The 15,381-nt window shown below is 34.2% G+C and overlaps 1 protein-coding gene across 3 annotated transcripts in view; it reads left to right on the top strand.

The window, feature by feature from the left end:
- The window catches only part of FSTL5 (follistatin like 5), a 796,843-nt gene that overhangs the window by 628,386 nt on the left and 153,076 nt on the right, over nt 1–15,381 (top strand). For all 3 annotated transcript variants that reach the window (XM_043566311.1, XM_043566327.1, XM_043566320.1), the window contains exons 9-10: nt 7,819–7,980; nt 12,325–12,459. In XM_043566311.1, the coding sequence (XP_043422246.1) occupies nt 7,819–7,980; nt 12,325–12,459 (297 nt within the window). The remainder of the gene's footprint in view (nt 1–7,818; nt 7,981–12,324; nt 12,460–15,381) is intronic.

The following is a 15,381-nucleotide window of genomic DNA, read 5'->3' on the forward strand; positions in this document are numbered from 1 at the left end:
CTTCAGAGACATTTATATTCTTACCCTCAAGCTTTCTTAGAACCTTTTGTAACAGTCGCAGCTGTGTGAATAATTTGTGGAAGAGTAGTGATAGAATCCTTCAAAAGAGTGCAAGATAATGGCATCAAGAAAAAGAAAAAAATATCTAATGTTTAGTTGTTTACATACCAGTGACCTGACAATTCACCTTAAATTCATTTTTGTTTTCAGTTAGATTGCAGTCATCGTATTGGGTCAGTGACCTCTGCTTCCTGACTCCAAAATCAGGCTTCCAAAGTACCCAGGTTATGCTGTTTTTATACTTTCTGGTAATGGTGCAGCAGTTTCTAAAGAAAGATCACAGAATGAAAGCTAAAGGGGCAAAAAAATCAGGTTTTAGTATTATAGAGATCTATTTTTTTTCAATAGATCTTTTCCAATACTAGATGAGGAAGATTATTAGATTCTATTAGACACTCCTAATATTGAGAATAGCACTGATATATTTTAATACAATGAAGTTATTATAGATCTTTAAGAAATATATACATCAACCTTTACTAAGCTTTATACCTATTATTATTCAATACTTTATGGTTTTGAGCTGATAAATCTTCACAAATGATTCCATTAGGACCCCAAAGTTTCCAGGAAGAAAGATCTAACAAATATAATTGTACTAATTATGCAATATTTTCTTTAGCTTAGCTACTTTTTTGATTCAAAATTTAATATTTAGTATCAGAACCTCATTTCCATTTTATTTTCTATAATCAGTTAAAAAAGTATTAGCCTTAAGTACCTATTCTTAGTCCTCCATATACAGTATCTAATTACTTTTACTTTATGCTGTAAGAACCATCAGGTAAATTAAATACAGTTTTATTATATTAGTTCAATATAGTCAAATGATATTTATTTTAACTGTCTTATAGAAAGAAGAGTTGGGTTTCCATAAGTTATGTCCATTTAAGGTGAATCATTAATCCCTCTTCAAATTACTATAAATGAACTGACATTTATTTGACCTTGACATTTAAAATACTGTTTTTCAAAGACCCCAAATATACCTTATATATAACTGCTAAACACCGAATTCAGACTTTATATTTAGATTCCAAGTAGTTAAATCCAGTAGATATGTTTATTTTATAATCAGTACCAGATAAGACAGTTTAGGCCAAGAATGCATTTTTTCCAGTGTTCACTTGGCTAATTTCAAAACCTGAATTCAACATTCACTCAATATGTTAATGCATAAAACAGAGTATGTGGGAGAGGTAGAGAGAACATCATCTAGCTCAATTTGCTACACTCAGAAGTTGCTCACTAATTATCTGTAAATTATGATTCAAAACTCCTATTTTATGTTTTTTAAGTTTTATTAATGAAAGAATTCATATATTTGCATTCTCTTAGATCTCTTCCATTTTAAGGCACAGAAGTTTATTTCGTTATATTTTATAGAATGAATTTGAACAATATGTAAACTCAACTACTTAAATGTTTAGTACATATAAGCACATAATATTATACTATCTAATATACATATTATTTGACTTTATTAGACAACGTTATGCCAAATAAATTCAACCAGTTTAAAGTGCTTCCTGAGTTGTTTTAGTGCTACACTGAATATCATTAGAAAATGTTCAGTGTATAGACACTAACCTTTACATATTACATTTTGCTTAAAATACTGGGAACCTGTAATTTAAAGTTTTTCATGATAGGGGCGCTGGAGTTGCTCAGTCAGTTAAGCCTCTGACTTCAGCTCAGGTGATGAGCTCCTGTTCATGAGTTTTAGCCCCGCACCAGGCTCTCTGGTGACAGCTCAGAGCCGGAAGGCTTCTTTAGATTCTGTGTCTCCCTCTCTCTCTCTGCCCCTCCTCTACTGACACTTTGTCTCTCTCTCACTCTCTCAAAAATAAATAAACATTAAAAAAATTAAAGATTTTCATGATAACACACACAAATAATATTCTAAATCCAATGTGAAAACCCTTTGGTGGTCTTCCTCAGTTTCTTTATTTATGCAATACCAGTAGAAAGGAAAGATAAGTTCATAGAGTGAACTTCTTAACTAAAAATGACGGTAACAAATGACTTGAAATGCTCTCTGGAGGGTTATTGACTTTTTAATTCAGGCTGCCATCAATCGTCATTTATATTTCATAATATGTATCCCGGGAAAAATAACCTACTTTTAAATGTGTAGCTTGTCACCGAGGTTAAGTAGTTGTTATGCCGATCACTTATCCTTCAATTTGGTGTCTAAGTTAAGAGATAGCTTTCAGACAATCACTTGGTATCCATATAGTAAAGAAGAAGCATACAATATGAGTATTATGATTTTTTCAAAATGTAATATTATATATTTGGGTATAAAAGTTCAATATGACAAAAATTATTATTATTTTCCTTTCAGTTCATGTGCAAATGTATCAATAAGGTAGAAACAACTAGGAACGCAGGGGGAAATTGAACATCTTATTTGAAAAGCTGTTCTTTGGGGAGTATCAGTGACAGTGTAGATGACCCATATAATATCTGCAATTTTTAATAGAAAAGATGTAGAATTTATTGTTTTTGTTGTTTTGTTTTGTTTGAGAAAGAGAGAGAGTGTGAGTTGGAAAGGGGCAAAGAGAGAAGGGGACAGAGGATGTGAAGTGGGCTCCATGCTGACAGGCTGACAGAAGCAAGCCCTGTATGGGACTCAAACTATGAACCATGAGATCAAGACCTGAGATGAAGTCAGACACCCAACCAACTGAGCCACCCAGGAGCCCCTAGAATCTATTGTTATCACTAAGTTGATTGATGTACTTCTTTTCAGACTAATTGTCAATGTATGTAGGTTGTCTCAATTTTTTGCTATTCCAAATAATATTTCAAGAAGCCTTGGTCCTTACTTTGGCTATGAGTTTTGTGGCAAGATACACTTTCTTTTATTAAATGTTTACTGAAAGAGTAGATTTCCATTTTGACACTCTATGAAAGTCTTTTTAAAAAGCTCATCTTCTAACTCACTTTCGAGTTGTCAAGAGATTAAAGATTGGGTCTGAGTATATGAAAGAAGTCTCTTTACTCCAGATCTTATGGTAATGTGGTTTTGCTGGAAGTATATTACTGTATCTCTTTAAAAAGTTATTTACTTGAAACTCCAATGTAATAAAATGGTATGGAAATTACCCTGGGCTTTTAGATATGTACCCAATGCCAAAATATGTGCGTTAGGTCACCAGAAAGCATGTACAGAAATTTATGAAGACTATTTTTGAAAATATATTTGATATTTCAAAATAAACCATTTAAATAGTCATTGAGGTTAACAAAAAATCAGAGCTTGGTTTACTCCCATCGCTGTTGCAGATGTGTGTATTGCATTTCTTTGGAATTATATTTAGGAGAGGGGGAAAGGATGTAGCAAAAATCTGGTGTTCAGAATTTTGGAAGTTTAATATTTTTCTGCTCCTGAAACTATTAAAGGCAATTCACAAAGTAAAGAAGCAGCTGCAAATTCAAAGGATTACTGAGGACCCCTTCCTTCTCTTTGTCTCCATATCAGAGCTGATTTGAGTCTAGTTTAAGAGCTCTCTCGTACACAGCCAAAAAGACGGGGACAGTAAGATGATAAACATATCTATAGTCCTGATTGTGGCTTCAACTAGTCTCTTGGTTTGAATTGCTTTTATATCTTCAGTAAATCTAGAAGGCTGACATTTATTCATTAGTCAATCTAATTTGTATATACAATGGCTCCTCCAGTCACTAGAAAGAACAGTGGTGAAATTAACTTAGGTCTAAAGTTGAGATCCTAAAGAGAGTCTCCCAGTTTAGTTATCCACATTGCATCTTTGGCATTCCATTGGGTGAAAATAAAAGAAATCAAGTAGTTCAAAGTATATTAGTTAACCAAAGAGCAAAATGGCCCAGGTGAGCATATCTGTCCATTGTCTTCTGCTAAGATAGCTCCTGCAGAAAATTTTTTCACTGAAAACCATAGTGTTTTTCTTTATTTACCAAGTCATATTATTACTAAGGCAAATGCAGGGTGCATATGCTTTCATGGTCATTCTAAATAACAAATGCTAAAGGCACCTGGGTGACTCAGTTGGTTAAGTGTCCGGCTTTTCATTTTGGCTCAGGTCATGATCTCACAGTTCATGGGTTTGAGCCCCATGTTGGGCTCAGTGCAGATAATACATATATATATAGAGAGAGAGAGAGAGAGAGAGAGATTAGTTAACAATAAATTATCCTCAAACTTAGTGATTTAAAATAACATTTGTTTTCATATGAGATAACAGGAAAATAGAGATACAGAGTTACGAGATTAAAAGCAGAGAAATGAGACATCTAAAGAATTTGAGAACAGCTTAAGCAGATGGTCTGGTATTATTGCTGTTGTTGTTGTTTTTAAGTTTTACATATAAGTCATCCATACAGTATCTTTTTTTCTCTGTCTGGTTTATTTCACTTACAATATGCCTTCTGTGTTCTTACAAATGACAGAATGTCCTTTCTAAGGCTGAATAATATTTCGTCATATATATACCATATTTTCTTTATCACTCAGCCATTGATGGGCACTTAAGTTTGTTTCCTTACCTTGGCTATTGCGAATAATGCTGCTATGAACATAAGACTACAGTTATCTCTCTAAAGATAGTGATTTTGTTTCCTTTGGGTATATACCCAGTAGTGGGACTGCTGGATTGTAAGGTAATTTTTATGATTGACTGACTGATTGATTGATTGCCATAGGAATTACTGATCAGTCAAATTTGGAACATGTTTTTACTACCCTTCAGATTTTTGTGTATTTTTTTTCCTATTGGCTAAATTCAGTGGCTATTAGAGACCAAGATCAGCCAGGTTGATTAGGGGCAGCATGAAAAGCAAAGAACATTGGCTGAGGAATCACGGCCTCCCGGAGTTTCATCTCAACTCTGGACTCTAACAAGCTCTGTGTCCTGGGGAAGGCTTCAAACTTCTATGTGACTCATCTTTAAAGCAACATGACTATAAGAATTACAACACAAATATTCTATGGCATCTATGAACATATTATTATTTTTACTCTTAAAGTATTATTGCTGATGGTATTATTTTCTATCAGCAGAAGAACTGACACAGGGTAAAAGAAGATACACAAATCCAATCTTATTTTTCCTGGGAGAATATTGAGGATAAAGTTCAAAAGGAATCTGTGTCAGTTAAAGCTTACTTGAGCAGAAAGTTAGAATTTACTGACTTGGAAGTAGTTCTATTTTTAATTTTTGTAGGAGCCCCCATACTATTTTCCATAGTGGTTGTACCAATTTACATGTCCACCAGCAGTGTACAAGGGCTCTGTTTTCTCCATATCCTTACCAATGGTTGTTATCTCTTGCCTTTTAAAATAGACATCCTAGGGGCGCCTGGGTGGCGCAGTCGGTTAAGCGTCTGAATTCAGCCAGGTCACGATCTCGCGGTCCGTGAGTTCGAGCCCCGCGTCGGGGTCTGGGCTGATGGCTCAGAGCCTGGAGCCTGTTTCCGATTCTGTGTCTCCCTCTCTCTCTGCCCCTCCCCCGTTCATGCTCTGTCTCTGTCCCAAAAATAAAAATAAATAAACGTTGAAAAAAAAATAGACATCTTAACAAATATGAAGTGGTTTTGGTTTGCATTTACCTGATAAGCAGTAATGTTGAGTAATGTTGAGTACCTTGTCATTAACCTGTTGGTCATTGTATGTCTTCATTAAAAAATGTCTGTTTAGGTACTTTGCCCATTTTTACTTGCTTTTTTTCTGTTAAATTATATGAGTTCATTGTATATTTATATATTAATGACTTATCAGATATCTGGCTTACAAACAGTTTCTCCCATTCTATAGGTTTCCTTTTCATTTTGCTGACAATTTCCTTTGCTGTGTGGAAGGGGATGTTAGTCTTTTGTTGCTAGGTTATAACAGTTCATTATATATACTAGATACTAGTATGTTATCAGATACAATTTGCAAATATGTTTTTACTCTGTGAGTTGTGTTTATACTTTCTTGATAGTGTCCTTTGAGCACCCCAAATTTTAATTTTAATGAGTTCAGTTTATTAATTTTTCTTTTGTTGCTTGTATTTTGGGGTCATATCTAGGAAACCATGGTAAAATATAGAGTCAGGATAATTTATCCTTATGTTTTCTTCTAAGTGTTGTATTATTTCAGTTCCTACATTTAAGTCTGATTAATTTTGAGTTATTTTTTATATATGTTGTGAGGTAGGGGTTCAAGTTCATTCTTTTTCATATGGATATCCAGTTGTTTCAGAATCAATTCTTGAAAAGACTCTTTTCTGGAATCCTTGTTGAAAATCCATTAACTATAGATTAATAGGTTTATTTTGGCATCCCAAGTCTATATCCATAGATTTGATTTTTCTCTTTATGCCAGTTATCACATTGTTTTGATTACTATACTATATGTGTGTGTGTTGTCTACATATATATACATTTGAAAATTGGGAGATATGAGACCTCCAGTTTTGTCTTCTTTTTCAAGATTGTTTTGGCTATTTGGGGTCCCTTGTAGTTCCATATAAAGCTGAAGATTAGCTCTTCCATTTCTGCAAAAAAAATGCAGTTGGAATTTTGATTGGGATTACACTGTATCTATAGATCGATTTTTTTGGAGTCTTGTCATCTCACAGACAATTCTTACCAATTCTTACTGTCCTACTAATTAATTATTTCAATTAATAAACACATGACTTTTCACTTATGTGTTTTTCTTTAAATTCTTTCAACTCATTTTGCAGTGTTCAGTGTAAAAATCTTATACCTCCTTGGTTAATTTCATTTCTAAATATTCTAAATATTTCTAAATATTTTATTTTTTGGATGCTTCTATAAATATAATTGTTACTCTGATCTCTTAAACATGCTATGGTAAGGAAAATATTTTTGTTCTTTCTCATTTATATATTCATTATTTGTTTATATAACTGAATTCTTTTTTTAAATTTTTTATGTTTTATTTATTTTTGAGAGAGAGAGAGAGAGAGAGACAGAGCATGAGTGGGGGAGGGGTAGAGAGAGAAGGAGACACAGAATCTGAAGTAGGCTCCAGGCTCTGAGCTGTCAGCACGGAGCCCGATGTGGGGCTCAAACTCATGAACTGCTAGATCATGACCTGAGCAGAAGTTGGATGCTTAACCGACTGAGCCACCCAGGGGACCCTATAACTGAATTCTTAAAGTCTTATTTTGTTCCTTATAGTTCTTTAGAGTTGTTAATTATTTTAATGCCAAAATTTTCATATATCTGGCAAATACGAGCCCCTTTAAGCTGGCTTTTGTATTTTGTCTTTAAGATTTTTTTGTTTATAATGTGTTTATTTTTGAGAGAGGCAGAGAGTGAGCAAGGGAGGAGCAGAGAGAGAGGGAGACACAGAGTCCGAAGTAGGTTCCAGTCTCTGAGCTGTCAGCATGGAGCCTAATGTGGGGCTCAAACTCATGAACAGTGAGCTGATGAATTGAGCTGAACTCAGATGCTTAAGCAACTGAGCCACCCAGGCGCCCTTGGACCTGTATTTTATTGTTGTTTCTATCATCCTTTGAAAACCTCCTTTATTACCAAAACAGGATATTCCAGGCTCAGCTTGTATTTTTCCTGACACAGTCTCATAATAACCTTGATGCAAGGAATAGTGGCAAATTTTTGGAGATACTGACATTTGGAAACTAAGATCTATGGAATTACATATCATTAGAATATATAATTAGCAATTTTATCATATTGCAATTTTTGGAAAATCACAGAATATGGCTTAGTAACTCACTTTTTTCCCATTTCTTCTTGTAGTCCCTCCAGTGATCCGGGTGTATCCAGAGAGTCAGGCTCGAGAACCTGGGGTAACTGCAAGTCTCAGGTGCCACGCAGAGGGCATACCAAACCCTCAGCTTGGCTGGCTGAAGAATGGAATCGATATTACACCAAAGCTGTCCAAACAACTCACACTTCAAGGTGCTTTTCAGTTTCATTTTCTCCTCTCAAATGACCATGTAGAAATTTTATATTAAAATTTATAACACAGTTTACATGACTTAAAAAAAAAAAGGAGATGACAACAAAATGTCATGAATATGAAAAGAATATAGCTGTTTCTAACACATTATATCTGAAATAGAGCCCTTTAGTATTTTTAGTGTTTTCAATAATAATCTTGTCATAATAATTATGTCATTATTTTAACAATAAATAAAATATTATGTATCTTTTAAATACTTGTCTTATGGATTATAGCAGACATGCTGAACAGAATAGGTGGATGTCTTCAGAGAATACCTTTCTGCAGGGGCCAATTAAATGTTTAAATCATACTTTTAAAATACATTATAGGAAGTATAAATAATATGGAAATTCCTTAGTGGATGTTTTGTAGTATACTTTGCAAATGAAGACAGAGGAAAATAAAAACATTACCAAAGTGTTTTAATGTTATGAATATTATTATTGAATTCTAATTTATAAAATATCCTAAATTTTAATAATCTAATGTGTAACTATAATTAATCAATTATTACACATATAATAATCATTAATATGTGGTAAGTAGAAAACAAAAAATATCTTTGTGCAAAAGCAGTTGCATATACATTGATTATACCAGTAGGTTGAAAAATGTATATCTTATTTCCACCATCAAGAGTAGAACATGACAGGTCATTTTACTGGAGTATCTGTTGCATGACATGATATTCTTTATTGCTTGCTTTAAATTCCTGCAATTCATACTGCTAGAAATGAATGTATTTTCATTTTGGCATTATTTCTATAAGCACAGACATCAATTCTTATTCCACTTTGACAAAGAATGTTTCAATATATGTTTTTAAATACTTTTTTTGAAATATCTACTATTTTTTTTCAAAAATGACATGGGAAAGTAATTTTGACCTTTAAAACCTGAATGCTACAAATCTCCATATTAATATAAGTAAACCAACATGTTTACATCTGCTGATATCTTTAGTGTCTATAATCTTAGAAGAGAAGAACATTGATCTGATTAATACAAATTAAAGTGAAGAAAGTTCTAATTAGTTTCTGATTTTGTCATCTCTTGCCCATTTAATACTAGTAAGCCATATTAGATGGGCAAGTTATATCTAGGAATATACAGGGAGGTAAATTCAGGGGTTTGGTTACACTCTAGATTCAATATTGAAAGAGTGTGGCCCTTGTAGGATAGCTATTATCATTTTTAAAAACGAGAGAAAATAGCTAAAGTTTTGAGAGAATGTGACAAATGAAAGGTGAGTAGGGAACACAACCTACGAGATAACTCTGAGTGTACTGGAGTGTTGAATTTCATAGGACTTTCTATATGATTACATATTACCAAATACTATAGTTATTCAATTATCCATTTATTCAACAAATGCTTAGTTGGCATTTATATGTGAGGTCCAAGTCTAGGCACAGACTCCATAACTATGTCCATGGATGGGATGATATGTTAATGAGAGGAAGTAAAATCCTAGAAAAGCAGAAATGTTATTGGAAGGCAAATCAAGGTAAATAACACAAGGAGACTGAAAATCAACAAGGAAGCATGAAATTAAGGTGATTCTACAGAAGAAAATAAAGCTAAGTATGGGAAAGTGTTCAACAATGTCAAATGCATAGAAAGGTTAAGGAAAGTCACTGAAATGTATTTGTGAGTTAGGTGATTAGGTTTGGCCTTTTGACATTTAAAAAAGCAGTAATAGTAGCAATTAGTCTTCAGTGGGTTTGGAAATGAAAAGGAAGTAGGAAGTATAAAAATCTCTCCAGTTTTGAAAGGAAGAAAAAAGAAAAGTTAGCTGCCACTGAGGGTAAGAATTAGGGCAAATAAAGATATTTTTTCTTAAACAGTGCATCAATTTGAAGGAATATTAGTAAGGAAAAAGATGTGGAGATGATGGAGGTGAGGAAGGATGACCAAATAATCATAGAAATCAGAAAGAAAAGAGAGGAGATTTCCCTTGCAAAGAAACAGGAGAGAGTTTCCTTTGAAATGTAAATAAATGTAAAAATGTAGATGGAAATAGGAAATTGGCCTAACTCGTTTTCCCAGCTTTTACTGAAATATAATTGACATAACATTGTGTTAGTTTAAGGTAATAAAATGTGATGATTTAATAACCATGTATACTGCAAAATGATTTGAGTTTACTTTCTAATTACATGTATGTATTTCATTATTTAAAAGCAAGGTCACTTGCGTAGATTAAGAAGTTAGTATTAAGATGGGAAACATCAAACATAGTAAAGATTTGAAATAAAAATCGAGCAGGAAATGAAAGGCATGTAACCATAAAGGTCAGGTGAAATAAATAGCAAGTAGCATTGAACATCTTGCAAACTGAAAACTGTGAATTTCAAAATCTGTAAATTTGCCTATGCAGTAATCTCTTAATGTACTCAAAAAAAAAACTAGATTCAGAGACACCAAGTGTGGAGATATGTCAGCTTGTTGCAGTTTGGGCAGTTAGTAAGGCCTGTGTGTCAGAATGATAAATGGACGAGGGAATTGCTCATTCTGGCAATAGAGTAGAAAATATTTAGAAATGGTGGATTATGTAGAGAAGGAGGAAGACAGTGAGGCATGTAGGTTAGGAGAACATATAAGAATATTGAGAAGACAAAGTTTAAGGAAGGAATAAATTGACGATATTTCAAAACAAATCTAGAGAACTGAAGTTGTGAAGTTGTGGGTCTTAAGAAAAAGTATGCTCTTTGGAGAGAGCCATATTTCATGTAAAACAAGAAGCTGATGCAGGCTTAAATGCATGTTCACTCCTTATTTTTCAGAGCAGGGGTCTGCCAACTAAGGTCCACAAGCCAGATCTGGGAAAATGCCTGTTTTGTGAATAAAGTCAATTGGGGGGGGGGGGGGCTTTGTTTTTGTTTGCCTTTAGAACACAGCCACACTCATGCTGTAAAGTATTGTCCATGGCTGCTTTCATGCCAGTATGGCAGAAGTGGGCAGTTGTCACAGATATGATATGGCTTATAAAGCACAAAATATTTACCAGGCCTTTTACAGCAAAGAAACAAAAATAAAAACAAATCACCAACCTCCCTTTTGGAGTAGTGACTCTCAACAATGGATGGGGGGTGGGGGATGGTGGAGGTGTGTAATAACATCTACAAAGTGAGAAAGAGGTTCAAGTAGTCTGGCTCTTTCTCCCCAAACACGTGCTGCTTCTCCATATCCTCCTATTCACATCCCTTGAGAGCCACTGGCATTTCAAGCTCTTTTCCCACTGTTTTTCTGCCAGACAACCACACAGGACATGGTGCACGGTGTTCTTGTGATTAGATAATAAAGGACACAAACACACACAGAAAGACTGAAAGAAATAAAGTAAAAGAGGAAAAAAAAATGAGCACAACAAACACTGGATTTGGGAGTCTTATAGGCATCCAGCCCCCATCTTTTGAGTTGAGTGATTTATGTACCATCATTCTCTGAGTCTCAGATTCTGCTTCTGATAATTATGTATTACTTAGGACAATTAACACATAATACATGTAACACCACCTTGTATATTTCCTACATATAGTCAGTTTTTAATTATACTCTGGTATCCCCATTAGGGAATACAACTCATTAATTAGGGATTAGCTTAAAAAATTATTTTACTAAGATTTAAAAGTTGAGCTACTTATTCCCTTAACCCTTTGGTTATATATTGACAGTGTTAATTTCCATATTATAATATTGTTTACATATATTCCTGGCAAAAGATTGAAATCTTGCAGACAAATCATGTGTTTTTATCTTTCTGTTTTCCTTACTTAATAATTCCCTTACCTTATAATTCCAGATATTTAATACACGCTCAATAATGTACTTGACAAGTGGTAATTGCACTATACTTGTATGATGTAGCTGGCTTAATTCCTTTATGAAGTCTTTTTATATGTATTCTCCTGTATATAAAACATATTGTTATTATTTTAAAATTTTGTAAAACTTAAGACAAAGTGAATTTTGAATACTAAAAAGAAATAAATAAATGGAATTATAGTTATCAATATGAAATACCTATACCAAGTAGGAAATAGGAAATAAATATAAAATATAAAGCGTGTGCATTTGATACAGAGTTTTGGGTTCTCTGTTAGCAGAATGACAACACAGATTATGAAACACTTGAATGCTTTTGGAATAATTTGGCATGCCTCCAAAGCATGAAAGTAGGAAGGAAAGCAGTTTAATTAGGACAAGCTAAGAGAACTGCTTGACTGTGTAATCGGAAAGCACTGTACCAAAACTGAAATTGGAGTTTACAAGTTGCATTTGCCTTCTGTTTTCAGCAAATGGCAGCGAGGTTCATATAAGCAATGTGCGCTATGAAGATACAGGAGCATACACTTGTATCGCAAAGAATGAAGCAGGAGTGGATGAAGACATCTCTTCTCTTTTCGTGGAAGATTCTGCCAGAAAGACCCGTATGTATCGAACACTCGCCCTCACAAAGCGCGACTGGCTGTAGAGCAGGGCTTTTCTGCAGCAGTCTCTGTGGTTACTGCCACCTTAAGAGCTCACTGCCCTGCCACCAACATCAATCCCTGGGCTGTTTTCTCCATTTAGTGCTAGAAATGCTTTGCCATCACTGCCCACGTTTCCCGATTGTATCATGAAGTAATGGGGAAAAATGTACCATTCATTCTTTTTTAAAACAAAACAAAACAAAACAAAACAACAACAACAACAACAACAACACAACTATTACGTAGCGAAAGAGATATGGATAGAGTGGGGATGCTCAAGATGGATTTTTAGTTATAGCTAAATTGCTTGGAACTCCAAGTACCATGATTTATCAAATGTGCTCTCTATGAGAAAAGTCACGGACACTTTCTTCCCCCAGTCCGCATATGCCACAGGATGGTTGTTTTAAGATTGGGTCTGGATGTACTTGGAATGACTATTACCCTTGCTCCTCAATCTGATTTGTTAGATGCATTTACAAGTCTAATTATTCTAATTTGTTGCAGGGCCCCTGATACTTGGAGGACTGTCTAGTTTCATGCCTATTTCTCAATTGAGTTCTTGAACAAGGTTAAAGCATTGTCTCAGGAATCTTATTTCTCTTTAAATCAACGAGTATATGTAGATATTGGTGGATCCAAGGGGGGAGAAAGATCTTATCCAAGTCCTGACTACTAGTATATCTTTATCTATATTTGGTCTCACTAGTTCAACCATCATTGCAAGCAAATATTTAAAAAGAAAATTCTTGGGTCACCGGGGCGGCTCAGTTGGTTGGGAGGCCCACTTCTGCTCAGGTCATGATCTCAGGGCTTGTGAGTTGGGAGTCCGGGGTCTGGATCTGGCTCTGTGCTGACAGCTTCTGGAGCCTGGAACCTGCTTTGGATTCTCCCTCTCACTCTACCCCTCCCCCAATCGCATTCTGTGTCTGTCTCTGTCTCAACGGTAAATAAACATTAAAAAAAGTTTTTTTAAAGAAAATTCTTAAGGTAGATAAAGATAAAAGAAAGCTAAAGTTAATGACCTGGATAAGGTCCACCGTAACTTCTCTATGCCTTTTATATATTTCTGCTAAATATCAATTTGCAATCCACTTTCTCTTTAAAAATAATTTAGGTGACAAGTAATTGAATACCTTAGTTTTCTTTGTTTTTTTTTTTTTCCAACGTTTTTTATTTTATTTTATTTTTGGGACAGAGAGAGACAGAGCATGAACGGGGGAGGGGCGGAGAGAGAGGGAGACACAGAATCGGAAACAGGCTCCAGGCTCTGAGCCATCAGCCCAGAGCCTGACGCGGGGCTTGAACTCACGGACCGGGAGATCGTGACCTGGTTGAAGTCGGACGCTTAACCGACTGCGCCACCCAGGCGCCCCTCTTTGTTCTTTATGATGAAAGTTGTAAGACAGAGTTTAATTTCAATTCTCTATTATGATTTTCTTTTAATGTTAGTCAAGTATTTTTCAATATGTTTCCCTAGTTACAACATTAAAATACTAGCTACTGTTCCTTTAATCAGTGAACCACTTACTATTTAGCAGCATGTAACTTTGAGAAAAATTTTAGGGGAAGATTTAATATAATTTTATTCATAGATTCAGTCACATGAATGTATTTGCTTAATTATAAACAGTTTTCTGAAATCATGTTTTTACTCTAAGCTCTTAGAGGTCAAAATAATACATTTTACATAACTTTTTGAGATTATATGTTAACATCCTATTAAAATCAGAAGTAGCATTTGTAAGTTATAGCAATGCAGGCCTTACTATATCTATATTTATAGAACTTTCAAATTCATCCCATAAGTAACAATATAAATAAAAGATTCAAAGGGTTTTGTTCCTAAGTCTGGATATAATTATTTATAGGTGTTCCTTCTATATTTAATTATGTAACATTTTCAAGGTTAAAGAGAAAAACTCCCAGATTTTATTTTTTAATTTAATTAATTCATTTATTCTTTAGGAACACAGCATAAATTCTCTACCCTCTTAAATTTTTAAATGCTCCACATTTTATTGTTAACTATAGGCACTAGGTTGTACGACAGATCTCCAGAACTTGTTTGTCTTGTATAACTGTGACTTTGTACACATTGAACAACTTTCATTTTTCCCTCCTCCACATCAACTGACAGCCACCATTCCATTGTGTTTCTATGACTTTTGACTCTTTGATAACTCATATAATGCAATTACACAGTCTTGGTCTTTGTGACTGGCTTGTTTCAATTAGCATAATGTCTTTCAGGTCTATTCATATTGTCACAAAGGATAGGATTTCCTTCTTTCTAAGGTGGAATAATATTCTATTGTATGTATACACAACATTTTCTTTCTCCATTCATTTGGTCAAAAGATATTTGAGTTGTTTCCATACGTCGGCTATTGTGAATGATGTTGCAATGAATATGTGAGTGCAGGTATTTCTTTGATCCTGATTTCAATTCTTTTGGATATATATACCCAGAAGTTGGATTACTGGATCATATGATAGTTCCATTTTTAATTTCTGAGAACTTCTATGTTTTTCATAATAACTGCACCATTTTTTGGTCCCGTGAATGTGCAGGGCACATTCCAATTTCTTCCCATCCTTGCCAATACTTTTATCTTTTGTTACTGTAATAATAACCATCCCAACAAGTGTGAGATAGCTCATTGTAGTTTTGATTTGCATTTTTGATGATTAGTTATGTAGAATACCTTTTCATAAACCTATTAGCCATTCTTATGTCTTTTTGGAGACATTCAAGGCCTTTGCCCATTTTTTTTTTTACTTAGTTTTTTTTTTTTTTTAAGTTGAGTTACTGAAGTTCCTTATATATGTTGGAAATTAAACACTTATCAGATAATATGATATGAGCTGAAAATATTT

Source organism: Prionailurus bengalensis, chromosome B1, assembly GCF_016509475.1.
Source record: "Prionailurus bengalensis isolate Pbe53 chromosome B1, Fcat_Pben_1.1_paternal_pri, whole genome shotgun sequence".
NCBI lineage: Eukaryota > Metazoa > Chordata > Mammalia > Carnivora > Felidae > Prionailurus > Prionailurus bengalensis.